The 26,292-nt window shown below is 37.2% G+C and overlaps 1 protein-coding gene across 1 annotated transcript; it reads right to left on the reverse strand.

The window, feature by feature from the left end:
- Window positions 1-15,642: 15,642 nt before the first annotated feature.
- On the reverse strand, window positions 15,643-17,841 carry LOC101133388 (C-X-C motif chemokine 3). Its single transcript, XM_004038817.5, has 4 exons — window positions 17,577-17,841; window positions 17,355-17,478; window positions 17,158-17,241; window positions 15,643-16,337 (listed from the first exon to the last, which is right to left on the reverse strand). The coding sequence occupies exons 1-4, from the start codon at window positions 17,674-17,676 to the stop codon at window positions 16,322-16,324; spliced, it is 324 nt and encodes a 107-aa protein (XP_004038865.1). The 5' UTR covers window positions 17,677-17,841; the 3' UTR covers window positions 15,643-16,321.
- Between the last annotated feature and the right edge of the window lie 8,451 nt (window positions 17,842-26,292).

Below are 26,292 nucleotides of genomic sequence, written 5' to 3' on the forward strand. Positions count from 1 at the left end.
TTTAACTGTGATGAGACCTTGATTTCTTCAGTGTTAAAGTAGGATCTCCCGTTCAGTCCCTAACTTATACCTGTTTTCTTGGGAATTGTATACTATTTTAGATTTTATTATAAATAAAATGTAGTTGCCTTGAACATGGAATCAAATGATATTTCTGGGAACAGGGATGGAATTTAGCCTCAGAGAGTAGAGAGAAAGTCCTAAAGAATAGTAAGAGTAGAGAGATGTTAAATCCTCAGAAAGGATAAGTAACTCAAGTTATAGATTCTTGTTATTATCAAATATGCTGTTTTTTTAAAAAAAGTTAAAATCATGATTCTGATATGTAGTGAGAAAGTGTCAAAGATTTAATCAACCCACTAATGAGGAGACTAGAGGGATGATGAAAGCTGGTTCGAAGGAAGAGAGGAGATGTGTCCGTGTGTATGTGTGAGCATGTAGATATAAGATATATAGAGATAATAATCAGAGGATAAAAGAATACTGTAACAAAATTGCAAAGCTAGATAAAAACTGATTCACATCCTACAGGATAATAAAATTGTAGCATTTGAAGTTATCTTTTCTATGGCACAGAAGTAATTTGAATCACTAGTGGATGAAAACAATTTATAATGATCAGTCCTCTATAACTTAACATCTAACTTTACAGAGGCTGAACATGATCAGTAATAAATAGAAAATCAAACAGAGTTATACACCCTAGAGAGAGATTTAATTTATGTGGGCCTGTTAGATAATACTTTAATATGGCTCTATAAAGTTATGCAGTACCTTATTTCCAAATTTAAGAATTTTTTTTCTTAACACTATAAATTAAATGACATCTAAATGCCTTGTTGAAATGAGGAAGATAATGAAGGACTATTTCAGCACAGCAGAAATATTCCAGGAATGAAGACACTTGTGTGTCACAGGGCAGGGTAAGTTGAGGAGGAAGTAATCAGTTCTCCATGACCATGTATTTGGCCTAACCAAATTGAAAATACAACTTAGCAAAGGGCCAGCTGCTGGAAGACTGGGAGCAGAGTCCTCTTAGGAAATTGACTCTAAACGTGTTTGCCTAGCCAATTGAGATGGCCCATTACTGGGGGCCAGGGTGGGGGGTAGGGGGGGCTTGCAAAGGCTTTAGGCTTACATTCATGACATATACCCCTTAATTTGTCATCTTTGTCATCTATTTCCCAGGGGCTTCCAAAATAAAAGTGTGATTAACTAATAATAGGTGAATGGAAGAAAATATTCAAGGCCAGGGAGAGAGATGGAAGTTCCAGTAATTTTTAAGTTCCATGACCGGGACACCTATTATTGCATCCACAGATAACATCAATCTATTCTTTGTATGTCATGATTTAATAGCTTAGAAACTGGCACCTGTTTCTTTCTAGTTGAAAAAGGAGTTATGTTCTCACTCTATGTGTGGCGGTATCCATATCCTGTCTTGGTACTTTCTACGCTTTCCATTCCTGTTGAAGCTTTGGCTAACTTCCCTGTGAGGCTGGGAATTTCCCCCAGGACTTCTATGGATTCAACAGCAGATACATAACTCTTTGTTGTTGTGGTGGCAGTTATGATAACCATCACCACACTTCCGTTGCAAAATTTACTTTCATACCTCCATCCTTACAATACGTTTTTTTTTTTTTTTTTTTTGAGACGGAGTCTCGCTCTGTCACCAGGCTGGAGTGCAGTGGCACGATCTCAGCTCACTGCAACCTCCGACTCCCTGGTTCAAGCGATTTTCCTGCCTCAGCCTCCCAAGTAGCTGGGATTACAGGCATGCGCCACCATGCTCAGCTAATTTTTTTTTTTTTCGTATTTTTTTAATAGAGGCAGGGCTTCACCATGTTGACCAGGATAGTCTCGATCTCTTGACTTCGTGTTCCACCCATCTCGGCCTCCCAAAGTGCTGTAATTACAGGTGTGAGCCACCGTGCCCGGCCACAATACATTCTTAAAGGCTTAAAAGATCTATGAGGGCCACAGCCATATCTGATGTTAGATTAAATGGACTTTGGGTAGGGAAATTCTAAGAAAGATCTTTACTGCCTCTTTGAAAATATGGTAAATGCAAAGCTGGCTCTTCTGTTTATCATGTTGATAGCCCTCACAGAAATAAATTTGGCTCTCAAATTGTGGAAACATGATTTTTGTTAATTTTGTTTAAAAATTCTGTGTTTTGGGAGGGGAACAACACACAGTGGGGCCTGTTGGGGGGGTGGGAGGCAAGGGGAGGAAGAGCATTAGGACAAATACCTAATGCATGCGGGGCTTAAAACCTAGATGATGAGTTGATAGGTGCAGCAAACCACCATGGCACACGTATACCTATGTAACAAGCCTGCACATTCTGCATATCTATCCTGGAACTTAAAATTAAAAAAAATTAAATCCTGTGTTTTTAAGCAATAGAATATTGTAAAGTGAAAAATAAGTAAGGGAACACACAAAAACGGGAATTTCTATAGAAAGTCTGACATTCTGGAACATGAAGATCTTTTCCTATTATCTGTCTCACGCCTTATTTACCTTGGTTTCTCATGGTCATTTTACCATCTTAATCATGTAACAAGACAGTATTAACTTGAAAGAAAATATACTGTTTGGTGTTCCCTTTAAAAGCACAGATTAATAAACAGTACCTAAAATTTTCTAGGGATTACCCCAGATCTCCTCTTCTTTTGATGTTCCTATAAAACAAAATTATCTGTTTTAATGGCAGTTGAATGTGTGGAAGAGGTGAAATAGGCAAAAGCACCAGAGATGAACTCTTAGAAATACTAATTGTATGCTCCTTTTGAGCTCATAAAGAGAAAATGAAATAACTTCTCCAAGAGTAATATTTTCCAGGACGCTATTCTGGGAATTACTATAAAGAAAGGCATTATTCCTTAAGGAACTTATTTCCTGTAGGTTCAGTTAATATAAAACACAATGCAAAGCCACACCTGTTTATTCTATCTCCCTAATTTCTTGCTCCACCCAGGCCAAGAAATGTGTGAAGTCTGTTTGCCTTTGAAATGCGCATCATTTTTATTCCAATACTAGATAGGTCATAGCTAACTGGCCATGTGCTTTTAGGGGTGAAACCCTGGGTATTATAGTGAAACCAAGAGCAGTGGCCACAGAAGTCAATAGGCAGGGCTGGTCCATGATTAATCTGTGAGCGAGGGGAATTTTCCTCTTCACCTACCTACCTTTTCCAAATGTCTCCATTTTCCTTCTAGCATTTCCTCATACCAAATTTTATTTTTTCTCAGAAAAAGACCCAACCTCAGTCATGAATACCTTACTGCAAAATTTTATGCCTGTCTGGGTGATACAGCCACTGTATTTGGCGTTTTAATGAAAGTGTGTAATAGAGAATCAAGGACAGTTATTTCCACAGAAGAATTTTGGGCGCAATGTGATTCCTCATTCCTTAAATGAGGAAGCTGAGGGGGAAAAGAGCTGAATTTGCAACAATCTGCTAACAGAAAATTCACATTGCCTATGCCATGAGGGTCCCTAGGCTGCTTGTGTAGAGTGTTTTGAAACTTCAATTGCACTGCCTTGTGTCTTAACCATTTTTCAGCCTTATTCTCAGATATATCAGTATCATTGTTATTATTAATAAAATTATATTGCATCACTTTTGTGACCAATTTTTGTTTATTTAAACCACTTTATTGAGATATTATTGACATGTGAACAGCTATACATATTTAAGTATACAACTCAGTGAGTTTGGGGATAAGTATAGACATGTAAAACCAACATACCGCCAGGGCCAAAAACATCACTATCATCTCCCAAAGTTTCCTCCAGCCCCCTTTTTATTGTTATCATTTTGGGGGGGTTGGGGGTGGGAGTAACAACACTTAACATAGATCTATGCTCTTAGGAAATTTTAAGTATACAATACAGTATTATTAGCAACAGGCACTAGGTTATATAGTAGATCTCGAGAACTTAAAACTTTGTATGCTTTGATTGTTTCCTCCTTTACCGCTCCTCCAAGGACCTGGCAACCAAAATTCTACTCTCTGCTTCTATGATTTTGACTATTTTAGGTTCCACATGTTAAGTGTGACCATACAATATTTGTCTTTCTGTGTCTGACTTACTTCATTTCCTATAATATCCTGTATGTCTATCTGCATTGTTACAAATAGCAGGATTTCCTCTTTTTAAAGGCTGAATAATATTTCACTTTATATATATATATGTGGAGGGTGTGGGTGTGTATTTACATATTACATGTTTTCTTTATTGATCTGGTGATGAACATTTAGGTTGTTTCAATATCTTGGCTATTGTGAATAATGCTGTAATGAACATAAGAGTGCAAATATTTCTTCAAGATGCAATTTTAAATTTCTTAGAATAAGTCCCAGAGTGCAACTATTGGGTCATATGGTAGTTCAATTTTTAGCATTTTGAGGAAATTCCATACTGTTTTCCGTAATGGTTGTACCAATTTTCATTCATTTCAAAAATTTGCCAGGGTTCCCTTTTCTCCAAATCCTTACCAACACTTACTTTCTTTCATATTTTAAATTATAGCCATCTTAACAGGCATGAGGTGATATCTCATTGTGGTTTTGATTTTCATTTCCCTGATGATTTGTGATGTTGAACAACTTTCCATATACCTTTTGGTCATTTGTATGTCTTTTGATATATCCAAAAATTTGTTGCCAAGGCCAATGAAAATAGCTTTGTCCCTGGTTTCTTTTAGGGGTTTTGTGGTTTTATGGCCTTACATTTAAGCACTTAATCCATTTTGATGGATTTTCATATATTGTGTAAGATAAGTGTCTTATTTCCTTCTTTTGCATCTGGATATCCAGTTTTTCCAACACAATCTATTGAAGAGGTTTTTCATTCCCTATTTTGTGTTCATGGCACCCTTGTCAAAAATTAGTTAACTTTATATGTTTAAGTTTATTTCTGGGTTCTTTATTCTGTTTCATTAATCTCTGTGTCTATTTTAATGTCAGTACCATATTGCTTTAGTTACTATAACTTTGTAGTATAATTTCAAATCAGGAAGTGTGATGCCTCCAGTGTTGTTCCTGTTCAAGACTATTTGGGGTCTTCTGTGGTTTCATATTGCTATATGTTGAATATTTGTATCTCCCTAAATATTGGACCCTAATCACCAGTGCCATAGTTTTGGGAAATAGGGCCTTTATAATGTGATTAGGTTGTGAGTGTTGGAGCCCCCATGAGCTGGATTAATGTCCTCATAAAAGAGGCCCTAGAAAGCTGCCTTGCCCCATCCACCATGTGAGAACTCAGTGAAAAGACACCATCTAAGCCAGAGAGCAGGCCCTCAGAAAGACATTGAATCTATCAGTGCATTGATCGTGGACTTCCCAGTCTCCAGAACTGTGAGAAATACACTTCTATTGTTTATGAGCCGTCCATCTTACGATTTATTAAAACAACTCAAATCGACTAAGATACACGAATTTTAGGATTGTTTTTCCCACTTCTTTGACAAATGCCATTGGAATTTTGGTAGGGATTTCATTGAGTCTGTAGATCATTTTAAGTGGTATAGATATTTTAACATTAATTCTTCTAATCTATGGGGATAGATTTTCATTTATCAATGTCTTCTTCAATTTCTTTTATCACTGTTTTATAATATTTATAGTACAGATCTTTCACCTCCCTGGTTTTATTCCTAAGTATATTATTATTTTTGACACTATTCTTTCCATATTTTGTTGTTAGTGTATTAAAATGCAACTGCTTTTGTATGTTGATTTTGTAACTTGCAACTACATTAAATTCATTTATTAGTTCTAACAGTTTTTTGGTGGAGTATTTAGGGGTGTCTTTATATAAGATCACAGCATCTCCAAACAGAGATAAATAACATCTTTTCCGCCTTAGATGCATTTTGTTTCCTTTTCTTGCCTACTTGCTCTGATCAGGGTTTTAAGTAACTATGTTGAACAGTAGTAGCAAGAGTGGGCATTCTTGTTTTCATCCTCATCTTGGAGCAAAAGCTTTCAGCTTTTTACTACTGGGAATATGTTGCCTGTGGGCTTGTCATACCTGGCTTTTATGTTGTGGAACATTTCTTCTATACCTAATTTGAGAGTGTTTGTTTGTTTTTTAGACAGAGTCTCACTCTGTCACCCAGGATGGAGTGCAATGGTGTGATCTCGGCTCACTGCAACCTCCACCTCCCAGGTTCAAGTGATTCTCCTGCCTCAGCCTCCTGAGTAGCTGGGATTACAGGTGTGTGCCACCTTGCCAAGCTAATTTTTGTTTAGTAGAGACAGGGTTTCACCATGTTGGTCAGGCTGGTCTCGAACTCCTGACCTTGTGATCAGCCCGCCTTGGCCTCCCAAAGTGCTGGGATTATAGGTGTGAGCCATCGTGCCTGGCCAATTTGAGAGTTTTTGTAATGAAAGAATATTGAATTTTCTGAAATTCTTTTTCTGCATCCATTAAGATGATCATATAATTTTTATCTTTCATTCTATTAATGTGGAGAATCACATTTATTGATTTTCATGTGTAGAACTATCCTTGCATTTTATGGAAAAATCCAGTTTGATCATAATGTATGACTATTTTACTGTGTTGATGAGTTCAGTTTGCTAATATTTTATTGAGATTTTTTGCATTTATGTTTATTAGAAATATTGGCCTGAATTTTTTTTCTTATAGTGTTCTTTTTTGCTTTGGTATCCAAGTAATGCTGGCCTCATAAAACAATTTGAGAATTATTTTATCCTCTTCAATTTTTTGTAGAGTTTTGAGAAGGATTAGGATTACTCTTTTTTAAAGGTTGGTAGAATTTACCAGTGAAGGCATCCGGTTCTGGGCTTCTCTTTGTTGAGAGATTTATGATTAGTGATTCAAACTTTTTAGTTGTTATTGGCCTATTCAGATTATCTATTTCTTTATAATTTAGTCTTTGTATGTTTCTTGGAATTCATCCATTTTTTTTCTAGGTTATTCAATTTTTGGTGTATAATTGTTCATAGCAGTCCATTATGATTCTGTATATTTTTGTGATATCAGTTGCAATGTCTCTATTTATAATTTTATTTATTTGAGTACTCTCTCATTTTTCTTAGCTAGCTAAAAATTTGTCAATTTAATTTACCTTCTCAAAACACCAACTCTTAGTTTTATTGGTCTTGTCTATTAATAAAACTACAGGACTATTTTCTAGTCTTCGTTTCATTTATTTCTGCTCTAATCTTTGCTACTTCATTTGTCTAATTTTAGCTTTGTTATTTTCTTTTACTAATTTCTTGAAGTGTAACTTTAGATTGTTTTTTGAGATCTTTGTTTTTTCTTAATGCAGGTGTTTGCATTAAAAATTTTCATCTTCGATTTGCTTTTGCTGCATATTATAAGTTTTGGCATGTTCTGTTTCCATTTTTATTTACTTCAAGATATTTTTATTTTCCTTCTTTTCATTTATTATTCAAGGCTTTGTTGCTTAATTTTTACATACTTGTGAATTTTTTAAATCTTCTTCACGTTACTGATTTCTAGTTTCATTCCACTATGGTCAGAAAATAGACTTAATAGTATTTCAATATTTTTAAACTTGTTAAAACTTCGTGTGTGTGTGTGTTTTATAATGCTCTGGTCTGCTGGATAGTGCCCATAAGTCCCATAGTCTTTCTTATTATTTATTTATTTGTTTGCTTGTTTGTTTATTGTTCTTTTGGCTGGGTAATTTCAAATGATCTGTTTTTGAGTTAACCGATTCTTTCTTCTGCTTTATATAGTCTGCTATTGAAACTCTCCATGAGACTTTTCACTTTAGTCATACTTCGGCTCCAGAGTTTCTGTTTGGCTCTTTGTGGGGGGTTCTTTCTCCTTGTTGAGCTTCTAATTTTGTTCAAATATTGCTTTCCTGATTATTTTTAGTTGTCTGTCTGTGTTTTATTGGAACTCATTGAGCTAGTATAAGATGGTTATTTTGAATTCTTTGTTAGACAATTTATAGATCTCCATATTTTAGAACCAGTTACTTGTTTTTCTATTTTGTTCCTTTGATGCTGTTGTGTTTCCCTGATTCTAGCACAAGGGGCCTAGTTTTGGCCTATCCTGGTTTTTGATATGCCTTCATCGTTAAGTTTAATCATTTCTAGCTTTTGGTTTAAGGTGAGAGATATGCAACACTGTCTTTTCCTTGAACAATTTGGAAGGCTTTATAGGGTTATCAATTGGCCCAATTTTAATATTGCTGTGTCTCAGGGAATAGAGAGGCCAAAGGAGATGTAGAGATGGTGAAGAGCCAGTCATTGCAGCAGTTTGAATAGCCATGACATTTATCAATTAACTGTCTTATTTGGGTGCAGTTAGTGAAGCCCAAAAGTGATTACAATAGTAACATCAAGGATTACCAATCACAGATTATCATAACAGATATAATAATAATGAAAAAGTTTTAAATGCTGCAAGTTACCAAAATGTGACACCGAGACACAAAATGAACACACGTTGTGGTAAAAATGGTGCCCATAGACTTGTTCAATACTGGATTGCCACAAATCCTCAATTTGTAAACAATACTGTATCTACAAACCAATTAAGTAAAGTGCAATAAAAAAAAGCCTGCCTGTATTCTGCTCCAGGGTGGGAATTTCCATCTCACTAGTTACTGGTAGATGACATATAATCTGTTATTGCCTTTAATTTTTATTTGTACCAAAGAGGTAAAACACCAATACATATTAAATACTACATACAATTTTTATAAATATGATAGAATTGACTTTTCCGTATTACCTCAGCTGACTGATCTGGGGAAAAAATTATTGTACGTGGAAATGAACTTTGGCTAAACAAAACCCTGTAATACAAAATTTTTGTTTTAGCTTTTTTTTTCTTAAAAGGAAACAATTAATTTTTTCGTGTCTAGTATAATTACTGGATTATTTTCTGATTCCAGTTTTAGCAATTTTAACTGCAAAATGTGAATAAAAGTAAAGATGCCTCATCTTGATTATAACAAAAGATTTATAAATGACCAAATTTCTGAATTTACATTTTGTTTTTCACCTATCGATCATCAGTAAAAAAAAAACCACAGAAATTTGTGGCAAAAAAAAAAAAACACAGAAATTTGAAGGAAAATTAATTTGTTTTAAAAAGGAAGTAAGAAATGAAAGATAATCTCAACTTTATAAAATATATTACTAACTCATTGGTAATTGAGAACTTGTTATTTGTTTTTTCTGATATTCTCAGTTGGAAATACTTTGTTTTCTTGAAATAATCAGTGGCTCAGAAATACAACAGCAATTCCTTTAACATAAAAAATATGGCTTCAATTTTCTAATTATGGATGTACACCTGCATACCTACTTAATGGAGAAAAATTACTAAGTGCAGAAAAGAGTAAGAGATTATTTAAGTTCTTTTAAGGTTAGTCCAAGAAAAAAACTTTAGCAGATATTTTCTTCTTTCTTCAACATTCTGTTCAATGTATAACTGACACATTTTATGTATTTACAAGATGATGAGTGAACATAGTTATGATAAATAACTCTGATGTAACAGGCAATGTTCAAAGTCCTTAATGTATATATAAAATGCACTTAATCCTTTCAAACACCCAAGGAAGTGGTTACCAGGTTTTTCCCCATATTACAGTTACAAGGAAATGAATGGGCAGGGAATTTATGCAATTTGTCTGTTTCACAGTTAATATTTCAGAATTTGAGCTCCAAGCAGTATGGCTTTAACCACTACACAATTAAAAAATTTTTCTGAGATAGGTGATTGAGAGCTTTAGGAGAGCATTTTTTTAAGGTTTGTTATTCTTATGGTTAAATAGCTCAACTTTATCTTTCCTAAAAAATAGGAAATCGTTCAAGTTTCCAGTGTTTTATTTCACTAATGGCAAGAATTGTTGTGCCACTAACATGATATACTTAAAGTTAATGAAATCTACATCTATTTATCTATCTGTTCACTATTCCAAGTCAATGTATTTCACCTCCAAAATCATGTCAGTGGAAATTAATACTGTACCTTAGGAGCTTGCAAGAAGTGGAAATAGGCATCTTAGTTGGCTCTTAGTTGCTGAGATAAGGATTATAGTTTTCTGCTGACCCAGTTTGGACACTTTATCATGTTTTAATAAATAAAATACTTTGTCTTCAGCATTAATAGGAAGCTGTCCAGGCTTTTACTCTCCTTATAACTTAAGAAAAAATAAGATATTTGCTATAATGACTTCCAGATCAAACCAAAATAACGGCTTACGCAAATACTTAGGATAAATAGACCTTCCAAAAATTTACAGTAGTAGCCAAAGGGATAAAATATTTCAAGAATCCGCTTTGTAGAATGACCTACAGCTATGCCCAAGACTTTCATAATAAACATTAGTTGCTTATGTAATGAAGTGTAAAAACAGATTTTTCCCACCTTTAATATATCTGTTCTTATAATTCAATTTATAATAGCCCTATATTTATTTTTCAGAACATTAAGAAAGCAATGATGTTCTACCAACATAATCCAGTCCTTTCTTGTTTTAATGAGTGCCTCCCCCAGCCAAATACTCATCTTATGAGCTGAATGGCAGCTCTATATGCCCAAACATTAAACTTATGGAAACTCCAGTTTTAAATGAATACGGTCATTGCTAAAATAAAAGTATTGGTTTCTAAATTCCATTTTGAACTAACATATTTACTGTATCCTGCAGCTTTGATTGGCAGTATCTAATATGCCTTTAAAATTCAGAGTTGCTTCTGTATCCTAAGTACAAATGAAACAGCAGGAATGGGCAGGCACTGTAGTGTTGCTCTAACCATGCTTGCCTTGGGCAACTGTGCCTTACAACTGTGTCTTGGGGAATTGTGTCTTGAGGAACTTGCTTTGGGGAACTGTGCCTTGGGGAGCTGGGCTCAACTCTGTTTTGTTGCCATTACTACTACTATAATGCAGTTGTCTGAAGGTGGCATTAAATCTCTGGATGCATCCCCTTGGTCATTCCAGAACATTTCATCAAGTGAAAATGTCATCCACTTGGCCCAGTCTTTAGTACATTTGTCCTCTCTGCCTGGTTTGAGTCCCTTCTACCTTCTGATAACAGAATCCTGGCTTTCCTTTGGAAACCGTCTCCCCTTCCTTCCAGTCTGGGTGGTTCAGATAGGTTGACTCTACCCTAAAGTTCCAGAAGTGAGCTGACATCCCAAAGTAGTATTGGCCATTCCTTTCAACCCTGAGCCACCCTGATAACTCAGAGGTGGACAAGTGATCTAATAAGCCTGGCCAAGTCAGAAAAATCCCCTGAGACCACTTTGGCAGGAAATGGCTGGAAAAATCATCCCTTGCTTCCTGCTGGGTTATAGCTTGGAGCTTCGCCAGTGCTTTGCATAAAGTAAAGCCAGCACAGAGAAAGGCAGTTAGACCTGCAGTGAGACTGGTTATTAAAGAGAATTTTTGGACTCTAGGATCCAGGTTTATCTCACCTACACAGCAGTCAAATAAAGTAATGCTACTCTGTATTTCAAAGGGTTGTTATGATGAATGTGTCAATATTTATAAAACACCAATATATTTCATAAGGAAATGAAATAATTCCCATTTTCAGTAAGCCAATTTGAGTTGGTTTTTTTAACTGTCTGTACTGACTGCTTGAGTTATCTTTCTAACCAGAAGGGCATTTCAACTTGAATTTAATTCCTCTCTTCATTTGATTCAGCATTTGTATTGATCATTTTCCCAGCATTGTAACATAGGAATGAAATTAGGTGCCATAGATACAAAGACAATTAATATAGAATCTGCTACCTTCTAACTCTCAACACAATACAGGAGATGAATGTACAAATAGAAGATTTTAGAAGGGCCTATGACAAACTATGCACAAAGTATTAGGAGTAAGGGTGGGTATCTCATACAACTCTTATGGGTTAATGAGTGGGTTTGTGAGAGGTGTTACAGAGGTTTTCCTACAAGAAATGGTTACTTATGTGAGTTTTAAAGGATGGAGAGTTTTCCAAGTAGATGGGACAACACTGAGGAATGGAAAACGCTCCAGTAGGAGACAACCAAGTAATCAAAGGCATGAAGATTGGAAAGTCCATGGAAGTCCTAGAAGCAGCAAGTGACTCAGGTAGATGGAGTTCATCCTGTGAGCAGGGAGAGGAGAGCAAATGAGGCAGGAGGGGCGATCAGGATTCCACATGGGAGGCCATGTGCCTGTAGGATCCTGCTTCTCTGTCAGTTTGGATGTTACCATAGCTGCGCGGCTTTTACGTGTGTCTCATGGTGTTTCCATGTCCCCTGTGGGCAGATTCCTTTATTGACTATCTACCACAGGGAGAGTGGGAAGGCAAGAGTAATCTACAGGTTCAATGTATGTGTAGAAAATGAGGAATGGTGGATATTAAATTCAAAAGACATTTACTAGATGCATACAACACAAAAGGGATTGTGATCAGTTTTGTAAAAGATAGTGGATAAAGCCAAAACTTAAACATGAAATTCTTCTTTGATTCTTAACTTGCACACTTCCTTCTGCAACATTGCTAGTCTTCTAATTCTGCAGTAAAGACATACTGATGATTTCAACAAACTATAATTATTTAACTTTATTGGAAATAACACCAAGCACCATCTAATATATAGATGTGAACATCATTCCAAAACTTTTAAAAATTAGCTTTTAGTATAAGCTTTATATTTGCCTTTTCTTGAGATTGTTGTTTAAACTTTTGTGGAAAGTATTGAGTAATTAAATTACATTATGCTCATATCATGTAATCCAAGAAATATAGGAATGCCAAAATTACAAAAGAATATGTCAGAAAAAATACAGGAAATAAGCAAACATCTCTATGGAAACATTTTTATCATACTAGATGATTATATTGGTCATCATGATGACTCTGGTATTATGGAAGTACAATGTAGGAAGTTGAGATGAGTTATAAACCAGAGCAAACATATCACACACAGTGTATGAATACATAGTTCAACTAAGACAGTTACAGATCATCCTAAAAAACTCTGATGATCAGAAAATGTCTTCTGTAATGTTTTAACATTTTGAAATATATTGATACATTTTTTATGACTCATCTATGGTCTCTTTGGAAAGACAAATGTGATTTATGCAATTGCTGGGTAAATCACCAATATATGTCAGTCAAACCAAGTTGGTTGCTTATGTTGCTTAACACTTCTATACTGCTACTAAATTTGTGCTGCTTCACATATTAAGTGTTGAAAGAGTTTGTTAGAATCTGTAACTATGATTATATATCTGTCCATTGCTCTTTTTTGATCTCTTCATTTTGCTTTATGTGTGTGTGTGAATTTTTTTTTTTTCTTTAGAGAGAGGGCCTTGCTCTGTCACCCAGGCTGCAGTGCGGTGGCATGATCATAGCTCACTGCAGCTTCAGACTCATGGGCTCAGTTGATTCTCCCACCTCAGCCTCACAAATAGTTTATATAATTTGATAATGTGTTTCTAAGTTCATAAAAGCTTAGGAATGTTTTGTCTCTTGTTGAGTTAACCCCTTTTTATTTTTAACAGTCTTTTTTATCTCCAAGACTATTTCTTTCCTTAAGGCATAATATATTAATTAGGTCTTCATTAGTATATCAATTTTTAATAAATATAATTTATATGAATAGCATATTAATAGTTATTAAGTAATAAATATATTAATATATCTAGGTCAGGTTTCAATATAGTAATATATCCATGTCAGCCCATTTGTATATGATATAACACTATTAATTCTTCTAATTTCAAGCAACCTGGTGCCCAATTTGTTTTTACTTTTATTGTATTTTTATAATTGACACATAATTACTATGCATATTGATGGGGTACATAGTAATGTTTCTATATATAATGTATAGTGAAGAGATCAGGGTAATTAGCATATCTGTCATTTCAAATATTTATCATTTATTTGTGTGGGAACATTTGATATCCTTCTAGGTGTTTGAAACTATTTATTACTTTTAACTATAGGCATCCTACAGTGGTATAAAACACTAGAATTTGTTCCTCCTATCTAGATATAATTTAAAGTGTGTCTCTTTTAAGAAGCATAAACATGTCATATTTATGTAGTCTGATAATCTTTGACTTTTAATTGGAGTGTTTATTCTGTTTAAATTTACTATAATTCTTAATATAGTTGTATCTAAGTCTACTATCTGCTATTATATTTGTCCTATCTTTTGAAAAATAAACTTTTAAATTTGGAATAATTTTAGACTCACAAAAAATTTGTGTGGGCACAGAGAGTTTCTATATCTGACCTTTAGCTCAGTGTCCCGTAATGTTGACATCTTACATACTTGTAGTACATTTGACAAAACTAAGAAATTAACATTGGTACATTGCTGTTAACTAAACTCTTGTCTTTATTCAGATTTCATCAATTTTCCAATAATGTCCTTTTTTCTATTCCAGGATCCAATTCAACATACCACATTGTATTTAGTCCTCATATCACTTTTGTCTCCTTTAATCTGTGACAATTTATTGATTTTGTCTTGTTTTTCATGACCTTGACAGTGTTGAAGAGTACTTATGAGGAGTTTTGTAAAACGTCCATCAGTTCAGATTTTTATGATGTCCTTGTTGTGATTATACAAAGGTTATGCATTTTCTGGAAGAATATAAATGGAGTGGAAGTGTCCTTCCATCACATTATATGAGGGGGTGCGTAATAGTCACATGCCATAATTGGTGACAATAACCTTGATCACTTGGTTAAGATTGTCTGCCAAATTTCTCCACTGTAATTTTTTTTTCCTTTTTCTTAGTCTTTTCTTTGGAAGCCAGTCACTAAGTCTAGCTACACGCACCTGGAGAGGGGAATTAAGCTTCACCTTCAGGAAGGAGGAGACTATACTCATATTATTAGCAATTCTTCTGTAAAGATGTGTCTCTTCTGCCCTTGATCCATGTGTTGGTTTATTCCTTCATTTCTGTCTTCTTTTGTATTAGTCTGGTATTTTCTATTACACTATTTTATGTCCTTTTTAGATTAAGTCCAAAATTTTGCATTTTCCTTTTAGTTGTTGCCCTACAAATTACAACATTTGTTCTTGCTACAATTTTTTTCTTAATACTTTCTCTAACAATTGAAGAGATATGTTATAGTCTAAACCCACTTATCTCCCAACCTGTCTTTTGTGCTATTTTTGTCATATATTTTACATTACAGTATCTCAATAGGTCATTTTTTTTTAAATATCACAACTTTTTTTAGTTCTAAGGCAGAATCAACTTTTCTACCTTTTGCTCCCAACCTCGTTAAATGGGAAAGAATTGCATAAGTATTTGAGAAACCGCTTACCAAAAGCATCTAGCAGATCTAGCAGACGCCCATGTTAAAATATCAATAACATTCAAAAATTTATAAAGAACTAATTTTGAATAACAAATTGGTCAATGTGAAAAACAGCTAAATGTTATACAAAATTAGAATTATGAAAGTGGTTGGGGGTAGTGTGTACTTTCTAAAAGCATCAGATAGTCCGTTTTGAATAAGAGAAATATAAGGGAAGTGCCAGCTAGAAGCTGGCACAGATTTAGATAGAACCTGCAGCCTAACTGTATAACACCTTGGGTGCCTGGGAAGAACTAAAAGTCAAGAAGAATTTTTTGAAAAACCACATAAGCACTTTTTTTCATAAAACTTTTATTATCATGTCATTTGTACAAATGTAACAGTAATGATAACTTCTCTTTTCCAAGGGAAAGAGAAACAGTGCAGAATGGACATTAAACAAGGCATTATGCCCTACAAGCAAGACATAAAATGTCTAAGGGAAACTTCAGCATAAAAATGTTGAACACATAATGTGAGATAATTTGAATAAATAACAACTGACATTCTTTTTTTAAAAAAAATAAGTATAAAAAAATAGATGTGTACATACATTCCCTTACCCTAACAGTGACCCACTAATTGCTTGCATTTCAATCCCCCCACCCTCCAGTTCCCCACCCTGTCATTTATCAAGGTGGCTGACACATTATGGTCTCCCACTAAATATTAGTTTAATGACACATTTAAAACCCATCATATTCCAATTAAATAATCAGGACTGAGCTAAATTTGATGAAACACACTCACATCTTTAAATAACAGCATGTAAAATATTAAAATACAAGCTTTCAAAAATAAATAAATACATAAATAAGTAGAACCCTCGTAAGAAATAGTCAAACACATTAAGTCCTTTCCAGGTGTCCCTAGAAAGCTGCTGTTCTCTTTTTCATTTTCAGCTCTGGTAAGGGCAGGGACCACCCTGCAGTAAGTGTCAATGATACGCTGATAAGCTTCTTACTTCTCTCCTGTCAGTTGGTGCTCCCCCTGTGATGAGAAAAGGGTTACTGTTGCAGGTGCTAAGGAAGGCTGCTCTTATGTCATTCTGGTGGCTGAAGTTGCTTGGAGGGATGTCCCCATGCAGACTCTCTCCCAGCCCTCCACTCAGGGAAGGTCTGTCTGTACCCACTGCCCTCTATAGCAGAAAACTTGCACTCCCGAATGCTTTTTTTTTTTTTCAAGAAAGAGGTGGCTGTGGACTCAACTAGATTCTTGGTTTGAAAAAGCCAAAACATATTGGTCACTGATTGTCACATTGGGTTAGAAATTTCCATTCATGATCTCCCTTAAGCTGTGCACAACCCTATGAAATAACTACCATTATCTACCCTATTTTGCTAAAGCTCAAAGAGATTAAATAATGTTGACAGGGATCCTAGCCTTGAACTCACTGAAGGTGTCACTGCAAAGTTTCTGCTCTTCACCAAGAAGGCTTACAGGCCCAAAGTGCCCAAACCAGACATTGCATTTTTCAGGTCTGAAGCCCATTAGGGACTGAGGTAAACGTCCCAAAACAGGCAGGGGGCATTTTGGCATTGTTAGTCAAATCTACTTAGTATTCTAGAAACCCACATTTACCCTCCCAGGGGTTAGGCCTGGAAATGGAGGACACTGAAATACTGAAATATCCTCTGGCACCAGAGCAGATTAATAACCTTAATGGCAACTTTAATTGTGAAAATAATAATCACAATTTCTAGTCCTTCAGCTAACTCTTGGGGTTCCCTGATTTTATTTTTAGGGGGCAGACGCCAGTATTTCTGACCAACGGCTCCAGTCTCCTGTGTATATGGAAATTACAACTCACTTGTTCAGTATCTTTTCGATGATTTTCTGAACCATGGGGGATGCGGGGTTGAGACAAGCTTTCTGCCCATTCTTGAGTGTGGCTCTGCAGAGAGAAGGGAATTCCGTGAGACACGAGGTCGGGCTGGGGACAGGGTTGGGGCAGCGGGAGAGTCGGGGACCCCAGCGGTGGCAGCGGCAGCGCGGGGCGGGACTTACATGACTTCGGTTTGGGCGCAGTGGGGTCCTGGGGACTTCACCTTCACACTTTGGATGTTCTTGAGGTGAATTCCCTGCAGGGTCTGCAAGCACTGGCAGCGCAGTTCAGTGGCCAGGGGCGCTCCTAGGGAAGAAGAGACTCGCTGATTGAGCGGGGCTGTCGGCGCGGGGCGCCCACCCCAGCCGCGTCCGGCCCGGGGACCCCAGGGCGCCGGGACCCACCTGCTGCGCACCGGCCGGCGGCCACCAGAAGCAGGAGCAGCAGCGCCACCCGCAGGAGCCGGGGATCGCTGGGGGCTGCGGAGAGCGTGGCGTGGGCCATGGGGCTCAGCAGACGGGTCGGGAAGCTGTGCGAGAAGCGGGAGAGCTGGTGGGGAGGTGCCTGCGACCCGGGCTGTGTGGCTCCCCAAGATCGGCGAACCCTTTTTATGCATGGTTGAGACTGGAAAGCCCAGAGCGGCCGGGCCAGGGAAATTCCCGGAGCTCCAGATCGATCCGGAGTCTCGAAGGAAGGCGACGGCCCCGCCCCCGGGGTGGAGTCGTGTACGGGTAGGGGGAGCCCACTGGTGACGCCTGCGCCTCGCCCTCCAGAGTAACTCCTGTGCACTCTGGGACTTTGGGATATTCATTTTCTGCCCCAAATTCCTGGAGAGGCAGTGAGTCCACCTCGCTGAAGATACAGCCTGTGAGGGGGGACCTTAGGTCCCCGATGACCCCCCGCGTACCGGGTAGGGTTGGAGGAAAGAGCTGGGGGGACCCGTGAGAACCAGGACAGGAAAGGCACGACTTCTTTAGAGGAAGAGAGCTTTGTCTCCTTAGTTATCAAATTTGCTGGGGACCCGGAGATAGGCGAGTTTTCCCTCAGCTATCCTCTCTCTATATAGTCTATCCTCTATGTTAACCTCCCGGTCTCTGCCTCTCTCATTTTCGGTTTAGCGTTATTTCATGTACATCTAACATCATGCTCTCTGTGAAAGTACAGCCATCGTCTCGGATTCCAGAGAAGAATGTTCTACTTGTTCCTTGTTTTGCATATTCTCTAATCACACTTAGAATATCTTGTTTACGTTTTCCATTTGGTGGCAACAGATTATCAGTGTCAAAAGTTGAATTCAGTGTTAGTGTCAGTGGAAGCCAGGGCTGTATAACATGAACTCTTCTTTTGTATCCTGCATAACGTCCTTCCTCCCTCTGAAATGTTGGAACTTCTTAAATCCCCTGGAGATCTTCTCCCAGTGGGAGGGATTCAGATTTGATCTAGAAATATGACACAGGCTGTCACTCTGAAGCTGTGGGGCGGCTGGGTCCAGCAGGCTCATGGGCTCAATGTTTCTGGCTCTGTCTTTGCGAATGACACTAGAGAGTAGGTACCTGGTGTGCAAACGCCATTCCCACTGAAGGAGAAAACAGCTGCCTGCTGATGACATTTAAACACCAGATCACACATAAAATCACATTTCATTTACTATAGAATTTTCTGGTATTCAGCATTGGGGGATCTTTCTCTGGAAACATTAACAGGGCACTTTTTTTTCTCGTCTGGAATTTCAGTCTTTTAACCTGACACCTTTGTCCCTTTTTCTAGTTTTAGATAATGTATTTTGATTCGTCATTAGGTTTTAGAGGGTTTAAGTGCGATTCTACAAGTTAGTCTCAGACCTCTTTGAGACGTGGAGTAGGATGGAGGAGAGGAGAAAGGAATGGCATCTGCCTGAAGCACAGGGCTCTACACAACTCAGCTCAAGGCATAAGAGTCCTTGCCCCTAACCAAACACAGAGGGTGCAACTGTGCTGCTTGTATTTAGTTGCAGAGTATCACTTGCAAGTTGTTAAGCCTCTCTGTGCCTAGCCCAAGGTGGTTATGAGAAATGAGTTAACATTTGTAAGAGACAACATGGATTAAGTGCCTTATTAATGGTTGTTAAATAAATAAAGTGGACTATTTCCATTTTTAAAAGGCTATTTCTTTCCCGACATTGCCTGAACAAAAACTCAGCCTGCTATGAATTCTGTAAAGGAAAAAGAAGAATCTAATGGAAAGTTTTACTCCCCAGTGTTTTTCACATTTAAAATTTTCTGTATCCCTTAGTGCCACCCAACTGTCCCTGTCTCTAACTGATATAAAGCAGTGTGAGTCCTTAAGAAATCAAAGCACATCCTAGAAAGAAGAATGTTCATATAAACCCCACAATCCCAGTTTCCAAAATGGTCTTGTAGTTACTGGTGCTCACGGGTATCTGTGATGTCATTACAATAATCTTGGACAAGGGATAGAAAGGTGTGCTAGAATGTCCTGTTACTTTAAAATAGGCACTATAGGTAATATATATGCTCCATTCTTTTTCAGTAATTTCCTCTCTCACATCTTCCTGACTACTTAAATTCCTTGAAAGAAAGGATAGATACAGAAAAAACATTGACCCAATGGTGGCCAAAATAGTGTCCCAAATGTCTTCTGCAGTTTCAAGCTGTAATAAATGCTGCAAACTTATAAATGAAAAATAAAGTTCAATTGGGAATTTATAAAAAACAAGAAAGTTAAATGTTTTTAATTTAGGAAGGCTTTCAGAAAGGAAGACACATCTGTACTTTACCAGGAGATGCACATAGATGGGAGGTCATTAAAAATTTGCTTGTTTTTCTTCAGCAAACATAAGGTAAATGATAAGAGCTTACAAGATTCTGGGTAAATGTGGAACATGCTGCTTTTTTATTTAATAACTTCATGCTATGGGCAAGTTAATAAACCTCTGCACCAGAGACAAGGGGCAGAGAACTGATTTAATGCTCTTCTAAGCATTTTACAAATATTGACTCATTCAATCTTCCAAACAATACTGTGAAGTAGATATTAATTGTTATCTTTATGGGACTTAATGGTTACAGACACAGGAACTGAGGTACAGAGAGATTAAGTCACTTGCTTAACTTCATACATCCTTGAGGCTGGAAATCAAACCCAGAGAAAATGGCTCTTAACAATTAAACTATGGTAAAAATGCACTGTGATATATAATTAGTACTTTAAGGGGAGGAAGGATTTTTAAAAATGTATTTGTTCTTGACCTAGTTAAATAGCTTAAATTTACATATTTTAAAATGAAAATACATCAAAATGATAATATATCTTTGTAGTTTTGTTTCACTAACAGCATAACTCTCTCCTGTGGCATTGATGTAGCTCATTATCTTTCCTTAAGGTGCCCAGTTCTGAAGAATAAAATAGGCACTTTTCCATGGAGAAAGCTGACAACTACTTCTTCAAAAAAATGATGAAGATAAACGTCTTCAGTGTGATGTCATATGGATATCATGTACCCGCTTGATATGATCTCATAAGAATGGCATAAGCAGGATGCCTCTTTGGTACCACTTCCAAAAATTCATCACCCAAATCTAGTTATGATAAAAAACATTCTTCAAACTCATACTGAAGACTCCTAAAGCTAAGCAGTACTCTTCAAAACTGTCAAGGTCATGAAAACAATAAAAGACTGAAAAACCATCACAGTCCAGAGGAAACTGGAGAAGTGACAACTCATTGCAGTGTGGTAGTTTGGATAGGATCCTGGGACAGAAAGATGATATTAATGGAAAAGCTGGTGAAACCCAACTTAGTCTGGAGTTTAGTTAAAAGTAACGTGTCATTGGTGGTTTATTAGCTTTAACAGACGTTCCGTGCTGTTGTAAAATGTTCGCTTTCTGGGAAACAGGATGAAGGGCACACAGACACTGTATTATCTTTGCAATGTTTGTAAATTGAAAACTGTCCCAATTAAGTTCATTTTTTTCTAAGTTTATTTTTCTAAATCCATTTAGAATACCACCAAAATGAAATCAGGGCATGTGCATGTTTTACCTGCTAGCTTTCTAGACAGGAAATTGAATTTTGATTTAGTACATATTTGCTCAAATATGAAAATTCAAAATATCTGTTGCCGCAGTTTGGGCAGTTCATCATGCTTCATAGTGTTAAATACTTTGCCTTCAGCATTATGTTTTCCAGATCTCTCATCTAGTTCTTACAACTGAAGAAAATCAAAGAGTGTTTGCTATCATGCTCTCCAGACCCAACACAAGGAGAGCGCCAAGAGAATAATGCAAATGAAACATGTCAAGAGGCTGTGGACATTTGCAGGTTATGCAGAACTTGACTCCTGAGGAAAATGTCATCAGAATCACTTGTTTTTGTAAATGAAGTATAAAGGAGAGGATTTGTTGTTGGTGGTGGTGGTGGTGTTTTTCCTTAACCTGCCGCTTGTATCAATGAGATCTTCATAAGCCAAAGCTTATAATGCTGTTGACTACAAAAATAAATTGTCTTGTTAGAGCAAGTGTTTCTCCAAGCCTATTTTCTTTTCAAGAGTTGAATGCCAGAATTTTATGCAGTCTTTAAACTTATTCAAGCAACAATTCTTTTTTTTTTTTTTTTTTTTTTTTTTTTTTTTTTTTTTTTTTTTTTGAGACGGGGTCTCGCTCTGTCGCCCAGGCTGGAGTGCAGTGGCGCGATCTCGGCTCACTGCAAGCTCCGCCTCCCGGGTTCACACTATTCTCCTGCCTCAGCCTCCCGAGTAGCTGGGACTACAGGCGCCCGCCACTGCGCCCGGCTAATTTTTTTGTATTTTTAGTAGAGATGGGGTTTCACCGTGGTCTCGATCTCCTGACCTCGTGATCCGCCCACCTCGGCCTCCCAGAGTGCTGGGATTACAGGCGTGAGCCACCGCGCCCGGCCAACAATTCTTAAAGAAATGGAAGAATCTTTAAAAATGGAAGCTTTGGTGGCCAAATTCCATTTGCCCTGTAATCATTATGGAACCTTACAAAACTGGCAGACAGTCAAATCTCGGTGCTCATATCTCCTAGGCCACCTGTTCTCTAGTCACTGCTACAACACTAGCTGCCTGCAGATGTCACCTGGAAACTCCTGGCCTCAGCTGAATCAGGTATCTTTCACTTTGTGGCCCAGTGTTTCTCTGCTGCTGCCGGGAAACATCCCTTTCACAAGAGGAACTGGGGTCAATGGATAAATGTTTCCCCCTTTTGCATGTTTTGGGCAGAAATTCTACACCATTTCTCAGAGGGTCCCCAGTAGAATTGAACTCCAGTTGCCCATGTCCTCTTTTCCTAGTTTGTTCTTCCCAGCTTTCAAGTCCTCTGCATTGGTAATATGTCCCCAAATAAATTACCTGCTTGGCAGGCTCATGACTCAAACTCTGCATTTTGGAGGAACCTAAACTTAGCCACTGCTCCATCCTGAGAAATAACCATGCTCAAATAAGGAGGGCAACCCTGCTCTGCCCCAAACTGATTTAGGAACTTCTTCCTCACAACTGCTATCCCTATTTCCCTATACTCATCTCTTCCAATGTAATGACTCTGGCTCAGAGCAGAGAAGAATGAAGATGTGTGAACATGACATTAGATTCCTGAATCAGTCCACCTCCACAGTCCAAGGCCATGGTGGGTGCTGAATTCATGGTCCTCTCTATTTAGCCTCCCGGAGACTGCTTGTCTGGCAGCTTCTCTTTCTTCTGGTACATTTAAAATTAATCTATGCATATAAGGCACAGTGATAGGTTTAGTAGAAGAGACAAAGTTGGATCAAATCCAACTTCTAACACAAAATTCTTCATTTAATCTGTCTATTTTCTTTTGTAATGCCAGATCATTTATTTTTCTGTTCCTGGCATAATAATCTCATGATATGATCAATATGCAAGTACTTAAAATCATTCATGTAACACTGAGAATCATTCAATATTTTAGCTTTTGTCTGTTTTCTTGGGTGGGGGTGGAAGAATGGACAATTATTTGTATTTAAAAGTGTTTTTATAAATTGTTTTGCCTCTTCATTTTCTTAAGATTGTTTCCTAAACTTTCTGGAAGTGGGATTCATTAAATAAATAACATCATGATCATATATTATGAAAACAACAAAACATAGGATTGCCAAAATTGCAAAAGAATAAGGAAATGAGAAAATGTCCCTTGGAAATAATTACATAAGAAGTTTGTTTTGAAGATTAAAACATCATTATGACTTTAGTATTCTGGAAACAAAATTTAGGAAGTTAGAAGATGAATGTATAAACCACAAATGAAAATAGCATGCATAGCATAAAAACACAGATTTCATCTAAGAAAAGTTTGAATCATCATAAAAACTTGATCTTAAGTGTCCTATCCATAGCATTTTTTTTTTAATGCAGAGTCTTGCTCTTGCTCTGTTGCCCAGGCTGGAGTGCAGTGGCGCAATCTTGGCTCACTGTAAACTCCGCCTCCCAGATTCAAGGGATTCTCCTGCCTCAGCCTCCTGAGTAGCTGGGATTACAGGTGCACGCCACCACGCCCAGCTAATTTTTGTATTTTTAGTAGAGACAGGGTTCCACCATGCTGGTCAGGCTGGTCTCGAACTCCTGACCTCGTGATCCACCCACCCCAGCCTCTCAAAGTGCTGGGATTACAGGCATGAGCCATTGCGCTTGGCCAATCCATAGTATTTGTCAAGGTTATTTATTGTCCAATTTTTTGGTCAGAAATATTTTTGTTTTGATTTTTTCCTTCTGGGTTCTGTCCTTATATTCAGTAAAGACTTCTATACAATGCTGGTTTCAGAGTTGCTCTACTTGTGTGTTACTGAGCTAGTTCATTGATTGACATTTTTGAAGTAGTTAAAGACAAAAAATACGGGATCCAATTAGACATGGCGGAAATTATAGTGAAAATGGGGAAACAAGAGCTTGGTTGTGTGTCATTACTACTGTATGTTATACATAGAAGCAAATGTCTTCAATCAAATAATGTTTAATGTGCTCATATTAGTATCTGTGTATGACTGGAGCATGTGGGTGGACAGGCTCTTAACAGAATCCCTAGTAGTTTCAAATGTGAGCCTAATTAAAATATCAAACAAGTCACTGATAGGAAAAATAGCATAAGGCTGTTGGAATGTCTATGACTAACTTGGTGAGACCTGTGAGCCTAACAAGATCAGGAGTTGGGAAAATGGTGACTTTAATGTTCAATCAACTTTCTGTTAGCTGGGTGCCTTATCCTCAGTACCCACCTGCGCTGTTACATTACAGCACTAACTGCGGTATTATTCCTCTTTATGTAATAAATATTCGACAAACATTTATTTAGCACCTACTCTACCTGGCATTTTTCTGAGATCCGGAATGAAGAGATGAAAAAAGCTTGACACTTACTCCCTGTTTTAAGGTAGAAAAACAGTCAGATAAATGAATAATCATAGTGCAACTTAATAGGTATTCTGATGGACATAAGTACAAATTTCTTTATGCCTTGTTTCCTAATAGTTTCTATGGTCATCCTTAGATTGAAAAAAAGACTGATTTTCCAACACAGCTGATAGGTAAAACTGATTTTTTCCAACTCTGCTTGTTGTCCGCTCTACTTTCAGATTTTATTGCCTCTAATTACGGACTCTGGATAATGATATAACCCCCATGTTGTGTCTGACTCAGTGAAGAAATAAATATTTGGAACATTTACATCCAAGATGTATTTACTTTTCTTCTTTCCTTTACTAGGAAGACAATTAAAACAGGCTCTCCATCACCACATGTCCTGTATGTTTTATAATCTTATAGACACACTGGTTGACAAACTGTGGGTTTTTTTAATTTCTGTAAACTTATGGGGTGCATGAGAAATTTTATTACATGTATGTAATGCATAGTGATCACATCAGGATATTCAGAATGTCCATCACCAGAGTACAATACATTTTTATTAAGTACAGTCATCCTATGCTGCTATCAAACATTGAATTTATTCCATTTATCCTACTGTACATTTGTACCCTTTAACTCACTTTTCTTCATCCTCTCCCTTCCCTCCCTTTTACCCTTCTCAGTCTCTTATCTATTTTTCCTCTCTCTGCCTCCATGTGTTCAAATTGTTAGCTTCCACATATAAGTTAGAACATGTGATGTTTGTTTTTTAGTGTCTAGCTCATTTCACTTAAGACAATGACCTCACATTCCACCCATGTTGTTGTAAATGACATAATTTCATTCTTTTTATGGCTGAATAGTATTCCAGTGTGTATATATACATACTTGCTTTATCCATTCTTCCATTGATGGACAATTAGGTTGATTCCACATCTTTGCTATTGTGAATAGTCCTGTAATAAATACGTAAGTTCTGTTATTCATTTGATATATTATTTTCCTTTTGGTAGATACACAGAAGTGGGGTTGCTGGATCAAATGGTAATCCTATTTTTAGTGTTGTGAGATATTTCCATAGTGACTGTACTAGTTTACATTCCCAAGAACAGTGTATAAAAGTTCTCAGCCGGGTATGGTGGCTCACGCCTCTAGTCCCAGCACTTTGGGAGGCTGAGGCAGGCGGATCATGAGGTCAGGAGATGGAGACCATCCTGGCTAACATGGTGAAACCCCGTCTCTACTAAAAATACAAAAAATTAGCCGGGCGTGGTGGCAGGCGCCTGTAGTCCCAGCTACTTGGGAGGCTGAGGCAGGAGAACGGCGGAAACCTGAGAGGCAGAGCTTGCAGTAAGCCGAGATCACGCCACTGCACTCCAGCCTGGGCGACAGAGTAAGACTCCATCTCAAAAAAAAAAAAAAAAAAAAGTTGTCTTTTCTCTGCATCCTCACCAACATCGTCATTTTTTTGTCTTTTTTAATAATAGCCATTCTGACTGGGGTAAGATTATACCTCATCGTGGGCTTTATTTGCATTTCTCTGATGATTAGTGATGTTGAACATATTCTCACATACCTGTTGGCCATTTATGTCTTCTTTTGAGAAATTTCTGTCATCTCTTTTGCCCACTTTTTAATGGGATTATTTGTGGAGTTTTTTTTCATTTTTGTCCTGTTGAGTTGTTTTAGTTGCCTGAATATTCTGGATATTGGTACCTTTTGGAAGAATAATTCACAAATAT

The sequence above is a fragment of the Gorilla gorilla genome, chromosome 3 (assembly GCF_029281585.2).
Source record: "Gorilla gorilla gorilla isolate KB3781 chromosome 3, NHGRI_mGorGor1-v2.1_pri, whole genome shotgun sequence".
Classification (NCBI taxonomy): Eukaryota; Metazoa; Chordata; class Mammalia; order Primates; family Hominidae; genus Gorilla; species Gorilla gorilla.